At 37.0% G+C, this 17,836-nt stretch overlaps 1 protein-coding gene across 1 annotated transcript in view; it reads left to right on the top strand.

Moving 5' to 3' along the window:
• The window catches only part of BIRC6 (baculoviral IAP repeat containing 6), a 178,119-nt gene that overhangs the window by 73,911 nt on the left and 86,372 nt on the right, over positions 1-17,836 (top strand). Inside the window, 11 exon segments of the mRNA XM_080614540.1 lie at positions 379-533; positions 1,719-1,845; positions 2,655-2,765; positions 5,578-5,711; positions 6,724-6,851; positions 9,448-10,010; positions 12,902-13,077; positions 13,642-13,738; positions 13,925-14,119; positions 15,587-15,787; positions 16,381-16,660. Coding sequence (XP_080470666.1) covers positions 379-533; positions 1,719-1,845; positions 2,655-2,765; positions 5,578-5,711; positions 6,724-6,851; positions 9,448-10,010; positions 12,902-13,077; positions 13,642-13,738; positions 13,925-14,119; positions 15,587-15,787; positions 16,381-16,660 — 2,167 coding nt within the window.

Below are 17,836 nucleotides of genomic sequence, written 5' to 3'. Positions count from 1 at the left end.
AGCCTTTATTCTCTAGAAGTTTATTATTCATTGCAATAGTTTTACCATAATGCAAGGAAGAAATGTTACAGTTGTTTGTCTTACCATTGTGTTACCAAGACACTCCCGTAATACGTGTTTACTGTGAAAATGTACTTGTGTGGGGGTCTCTTTTCAAGCATTTTTTGTGAAAATGAAGATGTCTGATATTCAAGTATGCCTTTCATAGTAGGGTAGCCAGTAGTCCAACTCAGCTGAACACTACGTTGAACGTGTTCTTGTAAACTACGAGTGTTTTTCTCTTAAGTATAAAATGCAAGGAAATAAACATGGAATTACCTTTAGCAACTTTTACAAAATAGTTCATGGGAGGATGGCACTTCTTGTTTTGTTTCTTAGTAACCCAGTCTCCTAGTGGAACAGATGATTCATTGCTAAGAGGATTACATACTGCTAACCAGAACGCCCAGTTGGTTGTACAGTTGTCATCTATACCTATGCTGAGTGCATGCTTCAACAAGCTCTTTTCCATGCTACAGGTCCACCATGTTCAGGTATAGAATTATGAACTTTGAAATGTTTTGATAGTATTTCTCACTAAATTAGAAAGTTATTTTCATATACTTCTTATTAATTAGGATTCAAGTAACCTGTTACATTATGTGCTTTATTGCTTGTGAAGCTGTCATGGACAACAGTACCAATAATGTAATAGACAAGCTGCTGAAAGGTTTTATTAAATAGGACATTTCTTGTTACAGTGAAAGTAAGTTTGTAGGTTCACTGAAGGATAATAGTTAGCTTATTAGTGAAGATTGTCACTTAGTATTCAGTCTCCCATCTGTGGACATTTTAAAAACCCAGCTGGATAAATCCCAAGCAGCCCAGTCTGCTACCTTCTTTGGACCTTCTGTGAGCAGAAGATTGGCTTGGATAACATTCTGAGATCCCTTCCAACCTGAATTGTTCAATAATCCTAAATGTCAAAAGTGTCTTTTGAGAAGTCATTGGTTTAGCAACACTTTTGATACACATGAAGGAACACCATGTGTGCTATATAAGTGATGAGGTGCCTGCCTGCCTGTTTGTATTTTAATTGGGTGGCTGACCCATTCTTCAGTAGTTCTTTAAATACCTCATCCAAAATACAGTTTGTGGTGTAAAGGACCTTGATGCTCCCCCAGAATATCTGAGTAGTTATTATCCTCAAGGGAGTTTTTCAGTGAGCATCAATGTGTCCATGATAGTAAAGGAGGTTTCCCAGTAGTTAAATGGGCCTTTTGAATAATTTTGGTTGAGTGGTGAACATTGCTTGACTATATTGAGACGTTCCAAAAGCCTACATGCAAACCAAGGTTACAAGCGTAAGGTTCTGATACAGGCTGCTCAGAAATGTCTGTAAAGCTGCTTTTTTTTTTTTCCTTAACGTAAGTTTGGATAAACTTGTTAAGAAAAACTTACTGTATTTAGAGAACTCAATTACAAAAACATAGCAGAAGCATTTTCTAGTTATGCTGAGTTTGCCTTGAATATTATGGTTAGAAGAGTCTTCAAATACAGCATATTCAGTAAAGGAGAGAGTGTGTGTGTATTATCAGTGAAACAGTAGCAGCTGAGAATGTAGATAAGCCTTTTGAAATCAAAACAGATACATGTTACGCATTTTTCCAGAAATCCAGAGTGTGATTTTGATCTGATAGTGGGTTTTCCCTCCCCCCCCTTTTTTTTTTCTTTTTCAGCTTGAATCCCTTTTACAGTTATGGCTCACATTAAGCCTGAATTCCAGCTCCTCTGGAAGTAAAGATAGTGGCACTGATATTTTCCTTTATAATGCTAATCGAATACCTGTCATTTCCTTGAACCAAGGTAAAATACATTAAATATGGGAAGTTAATTTTCAGGAACTGTAAGATAAGTTTGCTGGGGTTTTTTTTGGGGGGGGTTAATTAGTCAATTTTTGCAGTAAATATTCTTGATAAGATCGGTGTTAGGATAATTTCTGTGTTCTTATTAGAGAGCCCTTGGGCTCATTATCTTCTTAACATGAAAAATGTGTGGCGAGTTGTAACTGAGAAGATGAATTTGCATAATCTCCTTGGAAATTAAAGTGTAAAATTTGTGGGGTTTAACTCATCATTAACACTGAGGAGGGATTTTTAAAATACATGTCTTAGTCTAAGGTGAATTGTGCACCTGTATGCACTTCCCTGACTTACCAAATGGCTTAGAGGAGGTGGGAAACCCTATTACTTTCTGCCATCAAATTACTATGGTAGTACAAAGATATGCAGAATCTGGTTTTTTACATATTATACTGTATAGTTAAGAATCTGTGGTCTCTTGTGACTATAGTTCAAAACATTAATGCCTGCTATAACGAACCTGTTAAATTTACTTCCATGAGAGCATTTTGGAACCAGTTTTTTGCTTCATTTGCTCTGAGATGTCAGGGTGTGGGCACTGTAGTAAGTTCTGTGGGACGGCATCTGTGAAGTGTTGGTGAGGCTTCTTTTCCTAACTTCCTGGAACAATAGTTGACAAAACAAAGTATTTTTAATGTTACTCCTCTTGAATTTAATAACAATAGTAATAAACATAGCACCTTACAGTAAAAATAAGAAATTCATAGTAATACGCTGAAGATTAAAGCTTGAACAACATATTTTTCTTGACAGCTTCAGTAACTAGCTTCCTGTCAGTTCTGGCATGGTATCCGAATACCTTACTCCGGACGTGGTGCCTTGTGCTTCATAGCCTAACTCTCATGACAAATATGCAGCTTAATGGTAAGTTTTGTCCTGCTGTCTTTCCTTCTTTCCCCTCCTCATGCTTGGAGTGTAGGGCAGATTCTTTTGGGGAACTGTCATATGCTAGGATTTTTAGTAACCACTGTCTAGGGCAAGTCAGTTCATGATCAGAAAATCGTATTTTGTTATGCCATTACCTGCTGATAAATCTATTCAGAATGAGAGCTCAGGCTGTGTAACTTCCGTGCTTCAGAAATTCTTACCTGAGGAGTGCAAGATATTTTTCAGGGGTCAGTTCAGTACCCCAACCATTTCTTTTCAGAGCAATGACCTTAATTGGTTACATGATCCAGGGACAAATTGTGCAAGGATGGTGTTTAAAATCAGTATTTGATGGGTGACATCTGGAGTCATTTAATGCCATGTAAAGGAAGGTGGGTAGAAGCAAATCTACAATGATAATGATACGTGGCTAGGAAAATTTCTCAGAGCTACAGCTGCTCTCAAGTAAACAGCCGTCATGTATCAAGTCGTTCTCAAAGTGCATTTAGTCATCTGTTCCTTGAGCAAGAACTAATCATGTTCTCCTCACATGCCCTTTGCTTCTGTTATTGTTGTCACTGGAAATACTGTTTGAGAGCAGTGGTTTGAACATAAACGGTACCTGACAGAGCACGTAGTGTAGATGCATCCTGAAAACTGAGCTAGAATGCCAAACAAAACCTGTTAGACTATAAATATAATGTAGTAAAAAAAAAAGGAGGGCTGTGTGCTTTATATTGTAGTGGTATTTTTTGCTTTTAAATATAAAATATGAAAATAAAATTACCTAAGTTTTGTCTATATATTTTAAAATTAATTTGGATACTCAGTATTTTTGAACAAACTCATATGACATCTAGTTCAAAACTGAAGCTGTACACGAAGTCTGAATGATGCAGTTACATTGAAATGATGGCAAGTTACAGAAAACTGAAAAACACAATAACCAAATTCAGATTGACTTCCAAATTTGATTAGTTGTCAGCTGCAGCTGAACGTATTTTAGTGATAGTGATTTGTCTTAAATTTCAAAATTGTTTATAAGGAACTTAAAATTAAAAAAAACTGTAACACAGAAGGCAGTAATGTAACAGGTCTAAGTATACATGCACGAGCTAGAGCTTGCTGTGTTCTTAGAGACCTGAGTATCATTTTCGGTTTTAACTTGTATTATGATATACTCAGGAACACCCACCAAAAACAAAAAATGAAAAAACAGTCCTCACCATCAACCTGCTTACCTTATTTCCTTAGAGAGAACATCAGTGTATTGTATGTTTTACTTCAGTAATGTTCAGGGGTGCAGATTCAGCATGGAGAATAAACTGGGAAGTTCACTCAGACTGGTGTTTCCAAGGCACAGCCTGCCATGGAAGGCTTCTCTGTTCTGAAATGTTTGTTTTTTCTTTTTAAGAACCTGTAAAATCATGTGTTTGCTTTCTAAAGACTTGTCCCTCACCCAAACAACACTTAAACTCTTCAACTTTTGCAATATGGAATATAAACTACAGCTGGCTTATTGTCTAGAATACAGTGGAACTGGAATGCTATGGGATGCTTTCTTGCTTATATTCAACCCCAGCTATTGCCATGCCATCAGTCATAGCCATATAGTCTTGTTCCACTACTAGTGTTGATAAATCAGTGCAAAATGGTTTGCCTTGTTTTTCCAGACATACTTTCAGCATTAGTTTTCTGTATTTATCTAAAGTAAGAAATCTTTATAGTTTGAGAATAAAATATTATTTGTTAAGGGAAAACTTATTTCTCATGAGAATTATCTTCTCATTCCACCTTCTTGTAAGGATTTCTTTTATAGCAAGTGTCTCTCTAATGCTATTTTTATTTCATTTCTCTGTAAGCTTTTCAATTGAGATAGAAGCAATCAGGGTTTCATTTGGTTTTGACAGAGATATTTCACTCCTATTAGGGATCATTAGTTTAATGCCCCTTAGGTTAGGGAAAGTATTGTGAATGAAGAAGACTCTGATAAACAGAGTGACTAGTTTGTAGTTCATGATTTGATTCTTTCAACAGCCTCCCTAATTAAGAATCTTATCTTGGGATGTGAAGGAATGACAGCCAAGCTCTTCTACCAGAGCATCATTTCCTCTTGATTTAATCTTATGTATGATGAGGTAGTCTGAAAGAGCATCTTCAACAATAACCTGTAACTTCATTTAGATAAGTGTGATGTTATAAGAATGTGTATTTTTATTCAGTAGGTAGTTATGCTTTTTCTCAAGTTGTTTTGAGTTGATTCAGTGTACCACGGTTGAATGAGTAAGACTTCACATTTAATAAAGCTCATTTGTTTGATCATTGAAGGGTGTATTTTAATTCTAATTCCGGTTCTCAGAGTTCTTATATCTTAAGCTCTCTACAGTTTTAGTCAATGATAATAAGTCTCTGAATGTGCCAAGGACAAAAGTATCTTGATTGCAGGTTAATAGAACACGTAGTCTCTGTCTGGCAAACTAATATATGCATTTAAGCCTTATTAAAGTGTTTGGCTAGCAAAGAAAAACAAATCGAAATGTCCATATATGTTACTTCTACAAAATGAAGCTCTACTTTCAGGAGTACTGCCTTAGGAAGCCTGAAATACTGGTGGAACAGTTTGGGGGGTTGTATCTGCATTAAATGGTAAACTCTACACTCAGAATTGTAAATCTGAGTAAGCAGTAGCTGATCTTGCTGAAAATATTTGCACATCATGAAATAAATACAAGGGATATATAGTATAAATGTGTGATTTACAGTGAATACTTAAGATTACAGATTTAATTCTTCTGTCTTTTTTTTTAAGCCTGTCCAAGCAGTGCCATTGGAGCTCAGGAAAGTACTGCCCAATTGTTGGTGTCAGATCCAAACCTCATTCATGTGTTAGTGAAATTTCTTTCTGGCACTAATCCTCATGGAACAAATCAACACAGTCCACAGGTAACTAGCAATTAAAATAAGGGAAAAAGCCTCTTCATAATAGGATTTCAGTACACTTGACATGAATATGTGTTACTCTTAATATAGTATATTCTTGGCTTGTTTCCTTTTTTTGGTTATAGTCTTAGTTGACTCTAAGCAACCACAGGCAAGTTCATATTGGTTATATGTTCTGAGTAGCGATCATAAGTTTTTACAACTACTTGGAGACTTGACACAGGGAGAGAATACTATGTGATATGTCAGTGAATGTGTTCCCTGTTAGGATTCTGTAGTTGCATGCATGAAAAATGTAAGAGTTCTGTTAGCTTCCTGAAATCTCACTGGGTTGCAATTAAAATGGCAATGAAGATTAAGTTTAAATATCTAATAATTTCAGAATTTAAAATTATGCTTTTATTTTGGGCCTGTTTCTGAATTCATGTGGGGTCTACTGTTGCTCCTAATTTCAGCTTTTTTTCTTGTTTTTGTTTTGTTTTGTTTTTGCAGTCTTTGAAACATCTGTGAGTAGGGATTGAATGAAAAGCCCAAGTTAACTAGATTGTATGCAACATTAGACAGGAATCTGAAACAGTTAGTTTAGGGGACAGAAGACACAGTATTTTTCAGAATTTTTTCCAGAAATTGCAAAGTTTTTTCCAGAACTTAAATATTGCTCTGTTCCTTTAATTTAAAGCACTTGCATGTAATGTGTGGTTTGTGAAAAAGCATTCAGTTCAGCACAGAAATGTATTCTGTGTGTTTGCATTGCTGAACAGAAAATCTCAATCTGCAAAATGCATCTTAATCAAAGAATTATTTGTTTTTTGCTCATGGTTACTAATAGAAAAGCACATAATAAAAATTGATGCAGAATAGTTCTCCTGTGAAAACCCTGGAAGATTTTTCAGAAAGTAAGTTAAGCTACATAATACATTTCTGTGCTTAGAAAATGTTCTTGTTAGATACTACTCACTGTTCCTGAAGACATTTCAGGTTCTTATAAAAATTAGTAAAATGCCTTTCCCTCTAGGTTGGGCCAACAGCAACACAAGCTATGCAAGAATTTCTTACTCGATTACAAGTGCACCTTTCTTCAACTTGTCCTCAGATGTTCAGTGAATTTTTATTGAAATTAATACATATACTTTCAACAGAAAGGTAAATCTTAACTATTTTTTTTTCTTTTCATGCCCTGTTTATCTTTAAATCTGTGTATTAATCACAACTAAGATGTATATGACCTTCCTTATCATCCTGTCAAGTTATGTATAGATGGAGAACTTAGCTATTGCTGCAGCACTACCAGCAGGATCTGGGGTGCTTCTGGCATGTGGAAGAGTGTGACTGGAATCCATACACAGCCATCTTTTGTGAGGGACAATGAATAAAAGCACTGAACAGTTGTTTGGACTGATTTTATGATTTTATAGAGACCTACAAAACAGGCCTTGTTAAAGTAATCCCTAAAATAGGGGCACTGTTGATTAGTTTAACTATTTTAAAAAGAGTATTCTGAGACACCTGAATTAATGAAAGATTCTAGGAATTACACGTAGATTGTGTCCTCATCATAAAAAGGACATGGAACTGTTGGAACAAGTCCAGAGGAGGGCCACGAGGATGATCAGGGGACTGGAGCACCTTCTGTATGGAGACAGGCTGAGAAAGTTGGGGCTGTTCAGCCTGGAGAAGAGAAGGCTGCGTGGAGACCTCAGAGCAGCCTTCCAGTATCTGAAGGGGGCCTACAAGGATGCTGGGGAGGGGCTATTCATCAGGGACTGTAGTGACAGGACAAGGGGTAATGGGTTCAAACTTAAACAGGGAAGTTTAGATTGGATCTAAGGAAGAAATTCTTTACTGAGAGGGTGGTGAGGCACTGGAATGGGTTGCCCAGGGAGATTGTGAATGCTCCATCCTTGGCAGTGTTCAAGGCCAGGTTGGATGAGGCCTTGGGTGACATGGTTTAGTGTGGGGTGTCCCTGGCCATGGCAGGGGGGTTGGAACTAGATGATCTTAAGGTCTTTTCCAACCCTAACTATTCTATGATTCTATGATAGCTTTTATAATGTGGTGGGATGTAATACAAGATTGTGTAATTCTATTCATGCAAAATGCATGTTTATTGTTTTGTCTTCTGTTTCTCTTCTCAACAAACAGTGGAAAACCCCCTCTGCCCCACTCTTCCGGGGCCTACTGATGACCAGTCTTCCCACTAGTATAGATAACACATGCCATTGACCAGAGGAGATAAGAGCTTATGGCTTGCCTTTTATAAGAGAAAGCTCTGCTTTCTCAAGGCTAGGTCAATGAGCACAGAACTACTGTGTAGACAGTAGTACACTAGAAATCTGGCAATTGTTTGGTCTGAAGTGCATGAGGAATTGTCATTTATTTCCAGTACTGGTGTTCTGGTCATCCCCAGACAAAAGATTTATATAATTAGGGATGAGCTTCCTTAATTTCTGGCTTCCCAGTAGGTGGCACTTTGGTGTTATCTATTCTTTAATCATGCAGAAAACTGTTTCAGCCTTCTCTAAGAGATTTTATTTTAGTAACTTAAATTGGTTAAGTGGTGCTTACCAGGTTACACTGATACTCACTCATACAAAAAATGCATAATACAACAAAATCACTAATTCACAATGAATCTTGGAATGGTTATCTTCATGCCATAATTTATTTGAAATAAGCTAAATGAGAGCATGGAAAGAATAGTTTTTGAAATGAATTAGATTTTTTTTTTTTTTTTTTGAGACAAATCAAAGGTGAACTGAAATGTCAGAAAATGGAAGCAAAGCACCAAAAAAGGGTTTAGATGGTTATTTTTGAAACCTCAGGTAATGACTGGAGTATAGCATGTCTGATCAAAGCATAAGATTGATTGTGAAGAAAAGCAGCATTTTGCTATTAGAACTAATTAAATGCCAAATATTTTCTTCAGGGCTATTTATGTAAAATGTTTTCTTCTGTATTTAATTTTTAGTCATACTAAGATTGGTCAATGTCAAAAGGGGAAATATATCAAAAATCAGTAACTAACACTTCAAGAATTAGCACCAGTTTTATCTTAAAAGTACTGATTCAAAAGGTTCGATTTGTAGTCCACCAGTGTATGTGCAAAAGCAATTGAGAAAATAAACTTATCCCTAAAAGAGGGTTCCTTCAAACAATCTATCTGCAAGCACCAGCCTGTGATAGTTTGAGTACCTTCTCCTATGAGATTAAAAAAAAAACATGATTTCCTGTTAGAAAACTAATAATCCTAATGATTTTAAAGTATTAGATTGCTTCTTCTTATGGAATTTCCTTGCGAACACATGACACTTTTCTCCCACAACTGAGCAGGACTCTGTTCCAAGCCTGTACCTGCAAAATTAATTGAATTATTAAAAAAAAAAAAAAAAAAAAAAAAGGATCCTCAACTTTTTCAAATGAATCTGTAATCCTCAGTGGATATCAAGAAAGTGATAGCATGAGCAGGTTCTACAGTAATGACCAATACATTGATTAAAGACTTAAGAATGCTTGACTTGTGAAAGATCAGATTGTACTTCAACATGCATTTCTGAAAATGGCTGGAGTTTTATCTGTTGAAATTCTGGTGTGCTTTCTGAGTCTTTAAAAATCAAGAGGAAAAAAAAAATACAAACCACCAAAAATCCAGACCAAACCCAAAACCAAAAGAAACAAACTGCTTAAACTTGTTAATACTGAATGATGAATTTTTATTTATGGGTTTTTTTTTTCCTTTCAGGGGTGCTTTCCAGACAGGCCAGGGACCCTTGGATGCACAAGTGAAACTCTTGGAATTTACCCTGGAACAGAATTTTGAAGTTGTATCAGTTAGCACTATTTCTGCAGTGATTGAGTCTATAACCTTCCTTGTGCATCATTACATTACATGCTCGGACAAAGTGATGTCTCGCAGCGGCTCAGACAGCTCTGTGGGTGCTCGAGCTTGTTTTGGAGGGCTTTTTGCCAATATTATCCGTCCAGGTGATGCCAAAGCTGTTTGTGGAGAGATGACAAGGGATCAACTGATGTTCGATTTGTTAAAACTAGTCAACATTTTAGTTCAACTTCCGCTTTCCAGTAACCGAGAATATAGTGCCCGTGTTCCAGTAGCAAGCAGTACTACAGACAGTGTGTCTGATGAAGAAAAGGTTTCAGGAGGAAAAGATGGCAATGGAAGCAACCCTAATACTCAAGGATCAACTGCATATGTGGCAGACTTGGTGTTAGCCAACCAGCAGATTATGAGCCAGATTTTGTCTGCACTTGGCCAGTGTAACAGCAGTGCTATGGCAATGATTATTGGTAGGTATTTGTAATTTATTTATTTGTAAATAAAACAGAAGATCTTTTGGGGTGATGAAATACTTAAAACTACAAACTCATAAATTGAATGTAGACATGGGAGAATGCATCACAGAAATGACAGGGAAAGACTGATAAGTGAAAGAAAAAAGAATGTTATGTGAAAAAACCTAACATGAGGTGGGAGACAGTAATTAAAACCAAACAGGAATGCATTTGGCATTTAAATTTGCTGAATCTAAGAATGGTCAATGTTCAAAGGAGCCTCTAGAGATTATCAAGTCCCATCTCCCTGCTCAAAGCAGGATCAGCTCAGAGCCTGCCTCAGAGGGCAAGTTGCTCTTCTCTAGTTGGGTTTCTTATTCCTCAAGGGTAGAAACTCCACAACCACCCTGGGCAGTCTGTTAACAGTGTTCAGTTATTCTTAAAGTAGAAAACCCTTTTTCTTAATTTTAAATGTAATTCTTGTATTTCAGTCTATGCCCATCACATGCCTCTGTGCACAAATTAGTCTTCAGTTTATCCTATAGACACATTACCTCAGTTCTTTAAGTATTGCATTACTTTTTTTCAATTGTTTCTGAAAACAGTCAAATTACAGTTATGGCCCTTGCACAGAATACATAAACTTTTTTATTCCTCTGTTGTACTAGAAATCTCATTAACTGTGTTTGTCAGACACGTACCTAAGGTGCATTTTCTCAGAGAGACTATCTTGATGTGACTTGCTTGTGAGCAGTGATGTTAGCATAGGATTTATTTGCACAAATGAAACCACTGGCCGGAAATGTTTCTCTGTGTGCAAAACTGGAAAAACATTTTGCAGGAGGATAGGCAAAGAGTTTGCACTCCATTTCAGGCATAAAGACTTGTAAAATGTGGTTCTCTTTATAGTGATTCTCTTGTCTCAAAGTACCTCTGGCCTTTTCTGCGCTCATCTCTTTTAAGTAGACATGAAACTGTTAACCAGTGCTGTTAGCAGAAAGCAGTATATTTTTTGGATGAGAGCATGTGAATGTTAGACCAGTGGTTCATTTTGGCATAAGAACAATTGAGGAAAAATCTCCAGTAGTCAAATTAAACAGCAGGCAGGAGCTGACAAGTCTGGACTGCGCTGTTGGAACCTTCCTGAAATTAATGCTGAAACATCTCCTCCTTTACTCTGTGTAATTGGTGTCATATTGCGAATACACTATGAAGACAAAAAGTAGTTTCGTCTGGGAATGGTGGTTTGGTCTGAGAATGAGCTGCTTTGGAGTGAAATTCAGATATTCTTCTCCTAAACTTTGATGTCGTTCTAACCACTGATTTCTGTCCAGCAGTTGTTCTGCATTTTTAAAAATTTTGTAAAGGCAGTCTTATTTCAAAGTATTTTCATTGCATTCTGGATTCAGGGCCAGCTGGTCCCTTCAGTGGATTGTTTCTCCTGCAGTCTTTTGATACAGGTTATTGAAACTAATTTGTATGTGTATTTTGAGAAGATGTAACATGGTTATTTGTAGTTTTAGTTCCTTCATGAAAAACTGCATTAAACTCTCTCCGGACAATTTCTATGAACAAGACTGCAGCCAAGGTTACATATGATACAAAATCAGTTATCAACATTCAGTAGTAAATATGTAATACCTAGTGCAGCATGCTAGCTAGCCAGGAAAGGTAAAGAAGACAATGTCTGCACGTGTACTGATGTGGCCTTGGTGTCAAAATTAGTGCTAATCATGTTAATTTACGACACCTGGTAAGCCACCTGGTCAGGAACCAGGAAGGCCTTGAGTAATTAATTTGTCACATGAAGTTAAAACATTTGTTGGATTTTCTTTATGACCATTTTGTCTATTTATTTCATTAGGTTGTTATGCTTTGTCATTGACAGACAATGAAAACCATGCAAGTAAAAGTATTCCCCTCCTCGTCTACCAACTCCTCGCTTCAAAGTCTTCACAGCAAACCCACATTACTTGTCTTAAGCTTCATCATTGATTCCATTTAACTTTCCTAGGCTGTGCAGAGGCTGACTCTTAAGACTTTTTTTGTCTATCTCCATGCATCCAGTGCTTATCAATATTTTCTTTCTCGACAGCTTTAAGGTGTTTAAAGTACTATAGCTGTCAATGCTGTTGCCAAACTGTTTCTCTAAGGCATGTTCCAAAGATGACTTGAACACATCTTTTACTATAATTTTTTAGTATAACTCCAGTTTCTCTAAATGGAACAGCATTATTCCATAGATTCCTCCCACTCAAATCTAAAACCACTTTAAAAGCTTTTCCAGATAGATGTTGTATGCTTGATAAGAGAGTTGTATTTATGGAGGTAGTCTCTTCCCTGGGAAGACTATTCTTTTGCTTTCCATCGTCAGTTTCAGCACTCTGTAATCAATATTGGTGAATATTGCTATTCCGTTAAATCCTCATGAACAAATCCTGAGCTGTAACACTGAGAAGGAGAATTTTGAGAGGTATTTCTGATAGAAATATTCATGTTAAATGTTTGGGGGGAGGGGGTTGGCTGTACAAATGCGCTTCTATTATATGAAAAAATTCTTTTCAGTTCCTTCTGGCTAGGAGTTATTCCAATCCATGTAGCTCTTACTCTGCTTCTTTCACTAAATACCTAAAAGGTATTTACATATTACCTAAAATTGGATTTAAATTCCTGACCCCCTTCCAGGGTTGAGTCTTCCTACTTATACTGTAAAGAAGGTAGCACGTATCTGAGAGCACTGATAGCAATTTCTTTGATCCTGAAAACCTCATTCAGTTTGTAGTTTGTAAAATCCATGTGGACATTTAACTGAAAAGAAATTTAAATGTCCTTGAGTTCTCTTATGTGCTGTAATGGTTTTTTAGATCTCAGTTTCTGACCTTTGAAGTGTTTCTGTTCTCACTAAGGTGCAAGTGGCTTACATCTCACTAAACATGAAAATTTTCATGGTGGCTTAGATGCAATATCAGTTGGAGATGGGTTGTTCACTATCCTGACAACGCTTAGTAAAAAAGCAACAACAGTGCAAGTGATGCTTCAGCCGATTCTTACCTACATGGCCTGTGGGTACATGGGAAGACAGGTAAGTTCCTTTAGGTCTACTGTGCTTCAGAGGAATTACAGATTAGTTGATGGTGTCATTTATAATAAGCTCACAAACCTGAACTAATGCTATGTAAAAGAAGTGTTAATGTTTTTCCAACGTCACTTCAGTTTGGTACTGAAGTTAGGAAGCCTCTCTCCATTGCCGATGGTAGAGGGTGTGTGAGTTCTGTAAGGACATTTCAGCATTCCTGTAAGAGTTCCTGGCTAAAAGCTTGAGGATGGATTGAATATTTTCTTATGTGCAGGTGGGAAATACTCTTATGAACACAATAAATGTGGGTGTTTTAAGTGTTCAATATTATTTCCCTCAGCTGCTTGTCCTGGTAGTTTGCTTTTCTTTTTACCTCAAAGGCTGCTCCTACTTAAGGAGTGAACCATGTGAAACATGGTATTGCTATTTTGTAGCAGAGAGGTCAGCTGGGCTGGCATTTCCTCTCTGGGCTTTTTGCCTACTAAAAAGGGAGGCTAAGAGCAGTCATGTGTATTTCTGTCATATTAATTTTGTATGAAACCGTGTATTGCTTAACTGTTTTTCTTCTAGGGTTCTCTTGCCACTTGTCAGTTATCTGAGCCCCTGCTCTGGTTCATTTTGCGGGTGTTGGATACAAGTGAGGCACTGAAGGCTTTCCATGATATGGGTAAGAATGGCTTTCCTTCAGCTGTGTCAAGTAAAAGGGTTATTGTAGATTTTGGGGTTTTTTTGGCAGGAATAAAGATACGTGTCTGGAGGAGCAAATTTACTGACTAGTACTTTGCTTGCTTAGAGTCCATTTCAGGCTTCTGAACAGTATTGTTTCCTCTCCCTCTGCCCCTGTTGTACACAGGTGGTGTTCAGCTTATTTGTAACAACATGGTAACGAGCACAAGAGCTATAGTTAACACAGCAAGAAGTATGGTTTCGACTATTATGAAATTTCTTGATTCTGGACCCACCAAAGCAACAGATAGCAGTTTGAAAGCTAGAGTGCTAGCTTCTGAGCCTGATAATGCAGAAGGAATTCACAATTTTGCCCCTTTGGGTAAGTAATATTTCTTTCTCTTACATTAATGTCCAGTGGTCATATGAATCTTTATCAAGTTCTTAGAATTATTGTGGTAGTGTCAAATGTTGCGATGCTGTTAAATCTTCTAAACAGGGAGCTTGCTGGTATTTCAGGAAGATGTTGGGGAAGGATATGAGTGCACCTCCTCCACTTACAGTAAGACCTCTTGTGGATAGGGCAAAGAAGGAAAGAAAGTGATTTGTATCTGATGTAGTCATGCAGCAAGGTGGTCCCCTTCCTCCTTCCATAGGTCAGGGTAATCAGTTCCACCCCACCATCTGCTATAGATAACATTAACACTCACTGACTTCACTTAAGGCATGTCACATTATGATGTTATGAAGCATAGCATAGCAGACTTGGATGAAACAGGATGAGCCTAACCTGCATCAGAGCAGAAGAAGCTGGAGTGTAGGGCTGATATTGCTGCTGCTGCTGCTCTCACACATGCACCTGATTGCTCTAATGTTGCCTGCATGAGCATTTGTTAGAATTACAGAGATGTTTTGATAACAATACAGTGCTTGTCAGTTAACTAAAATGCATGTGTTTTAAGATGTACTCTAATATCTTACAAAGGCTCCTTTTCACTGCTAGCGTCTTAATGCCCAGTAGTCTAGCGTAGCCCATGAACGTATTCATAAAGTGTTTCTCACTGTCAAGAGGAGAGAAAGGATTATTTTTAAATTTTCTGGTAAAATTTTTGGGCAAGTGAGAAATCCATTCAGTCCATTTGGCTTTACAGAAATACCTAAAAGATGAATTTAAGAATCCTGCAAATGTTGGTTCTTGATTACTTTTAGTAGCAAATATCTTACATTTATATGGTGATGGGTTCTTGCACGCCTTATCTCCCAGCAGTTCTTGATGACCTGCTATGACTGCATCTATCTTAATACTTTACTTTCAGTCAGGAGTGGTTGTCCTCATGTAATACATTCTGTTTCTCATCATGAAGTGCTCTCTGAGAGAGAATTCAGTTTACGTAGGATGAAAGTCTATTAAAAAGTGGCCAGGAATTCACCTACAGCTGCTGCTAGGCATTCAGTCATGGTGCCAGGCTAGAGATACTTTCACATAAACCCCCAAGAACCTGTAGCTTGAACAGCACCAATCTGGTCTTGTTGTGCCGTAATACTTGCGAAAGAAGGCATAGCTTGGATCTTCCTACTTCATTCTTAACTCATGCTAAGATTAGAAAAATAAGCAGTTGCTGCTGTGATTAGTTTTGGTTTTTGCTATATGTACGTATGTAAACTACCTGTTTAAAACAGCGTAGAAGAAATGAATCTCAGCAGTTGTCAGTTTTACACATGGGATATTATCAATAAACCAAAACAGGTGAGATAGAGTTAAAAAACAAAAAAAGTGTTTTCTGCAGTTCAGGTTGTAAATTTATCTGGATTTTATTAATAATCAAGGTGAATGGTGCTGTTTTTGAAGGTTCAATCACCTCAAGCAGTCCCACTGCCCAGCCTGCCGAAGTGCTGTTACAGGCTACTCCTCCCCACAGACGAGCTCGGTCTGCTGCATGGTCATACATATTTTTACCTGAGGAAGCTTGGTGTGACCTCACTATTCACCTTCCTGCAGCTGTGCTGCTCAAGGAGATCCACATCCAGCCTCACTTGGCCTCTCTGGCAAGTAAGTACATCTACTGACATTGACACTGGTTTGACAGTTGGAAGGGTAGGTTTAGAAATGATACAAGAAGTATAATCAGAGGAACTAAAGCTGGTGGGTTGTTTGAAGAAAACCTGTAAAATAAATGGAAAACCTTCCTAATTCTGCTTTCTTTAAGAATAGAAGGTCCTGCCTCTGCTTGGTTTCTTGTAGCTTCTTTAGCATTAATGCTACACATGCCTGGTCAAACTCCTTGAAACTTTACCTAGTGAGATATTGGTCAGGGGTCTTCAGGCAAAATGGTTTTATGTGGTAGTTGGAATAAAGTGTAGGATATTCAGCTCTTATTGTTGTAGCCCTCTTAGGAAAACATGTGGCATTTACATTGACACAACTTTTCTTCATGTTAAGTCTTTAAAATAAACTATATACAGCATGTATCAAAATGCTTTTGCATTTCAACATATACCATCCCACAGGTCAAATACTCCAGCTGCAGTTCTGTAGCAGTGTTTGTCCAAAACCTTTTCAATCATCTTAGTCTGTATACATGTTTAACACTTTCAAACCAGTACACATTTTCAAATAGTATTAAACCTTCTCTTCCTCTTTAGCTTGCCCTTCATCAGTATCTGTTGAAATAAGCGCAGATGGTGTCAATATGTTACCTTTGTCAACTCCTGTTATCACGAGTGGTCTCACCTATATAAAAATCCAGCTAGTAAAAGCTGAAGTTGCCTCAGCTGTCTGCCTTCGTCTCCATCGTCCTCGGGATGCCAGTACACTAGGCCTCTCTCAGATTAAACTGTTAGGCCTCACAGCATTTGGAAACACCTCATCTGCAACTGTCAATAATCCATTCCTTCCCTCTGAGGATCAGGTGTCTAAAACAAGGTAAGTTTCTAGTATCAATGGAGAGTGGCATGTTCGTACCACTTCATGGTTTGGGGCTTTTTTTTCATGGTGTTTTCTGCTCTGAGTCAGATCTTCCAGAAGCAAACTGTGTTCATGAGTACCTGTTTTTGTAGTTGAATTTTAACATTTACAGAATCTATTTCAAGTATCTTAGAAAACTTGCTCTTTTTGTTGTTTGGTGGTGTTTTGGGTTTTTTTAACAGAAGGCAAATAGAAGCAGTGCTAACTTTTTTTGGTAGCATGCTTATCTGCATATGTAAAAGGGGATGTTTCATCTCTGCAATGGTGAAAGAATACAAAGCACAGGAAAGCATTTAGAGTTGCATTCTGTGTTTTTAATGGGTAGGCAGTTGTCAGAAAAACTGAAGTAGCAACATATTTCTTAACCCTATTGAAGTCAAGGGAGTTGCATAAGTATTGAAGCAGAAATAGAAATAGGACAATGGGATGTTTTGTGGAAGTCGTATCTAATATTGCTGTTTGCAAACATTTGAGAAATAGGAACTGAATGTTGTTAGGATTCTGGCATATCAGCAAGATTTCTTTTCCAAAGCTTTTATTTGGTTAGGTGGCATCTTGAGTTTATTACTCATTTTTAAAATAAAAATAAATAGACAAGGAGTTAAAAAAAAAAGGTTATCTTAAAGTCACACAAAAATAATCAGTATCTAAGGAAAGCAGATGAATGTATGTTCTTTGTGTCTTGATACGCTTTATTGTGGCTTTTGGCTTAGTTTTATAAGTAACTCAATAAAGCAGTGGTAGTAATGTGATAGATATATTCAATAAACTTTGATCTTTTAGACATAACAGAAAACTTGCCCTTTCCTAAAATGATAAATATTTAGGAGTAAATCATTCCTAAAATAAATTGTAAACTTCATTTAAGATCTGTGTGCAACTTTACCTTGTTTTGAATGATGGGAGATAAGATTAGCTGTGAAAACAAGTTAACCTGTTAATTTAGAACTTGTCATTTGTTTCACATGCAACTTAGATTCTCATCTTGTTCCTGATGCTAATTTAAACAGCATTATAGTGTATTTTTATAAATAACATGTAGTTAATGTGTTTCCAAATTGATTTCATTATAGTAAGTTTACTTTACAAAATTTATTATTAGAAGGAATGCTGAATGATATTGTTAAAGAATAA

Source organism: Psittacula echo (genome assembly GCF_963264785.1).
Source record: "Psittacula echo genome assembly, chromosome: 4".
Taxonomy (NCBI): Eukaryota; Metazoa; Chordata; class Aves; order Psittaciformes; family Psittacidae; genus Psittacula; species Psittacula echo.
This window is presented reverse-complemented; position numbering and strand designations above follow the sequence as displayed.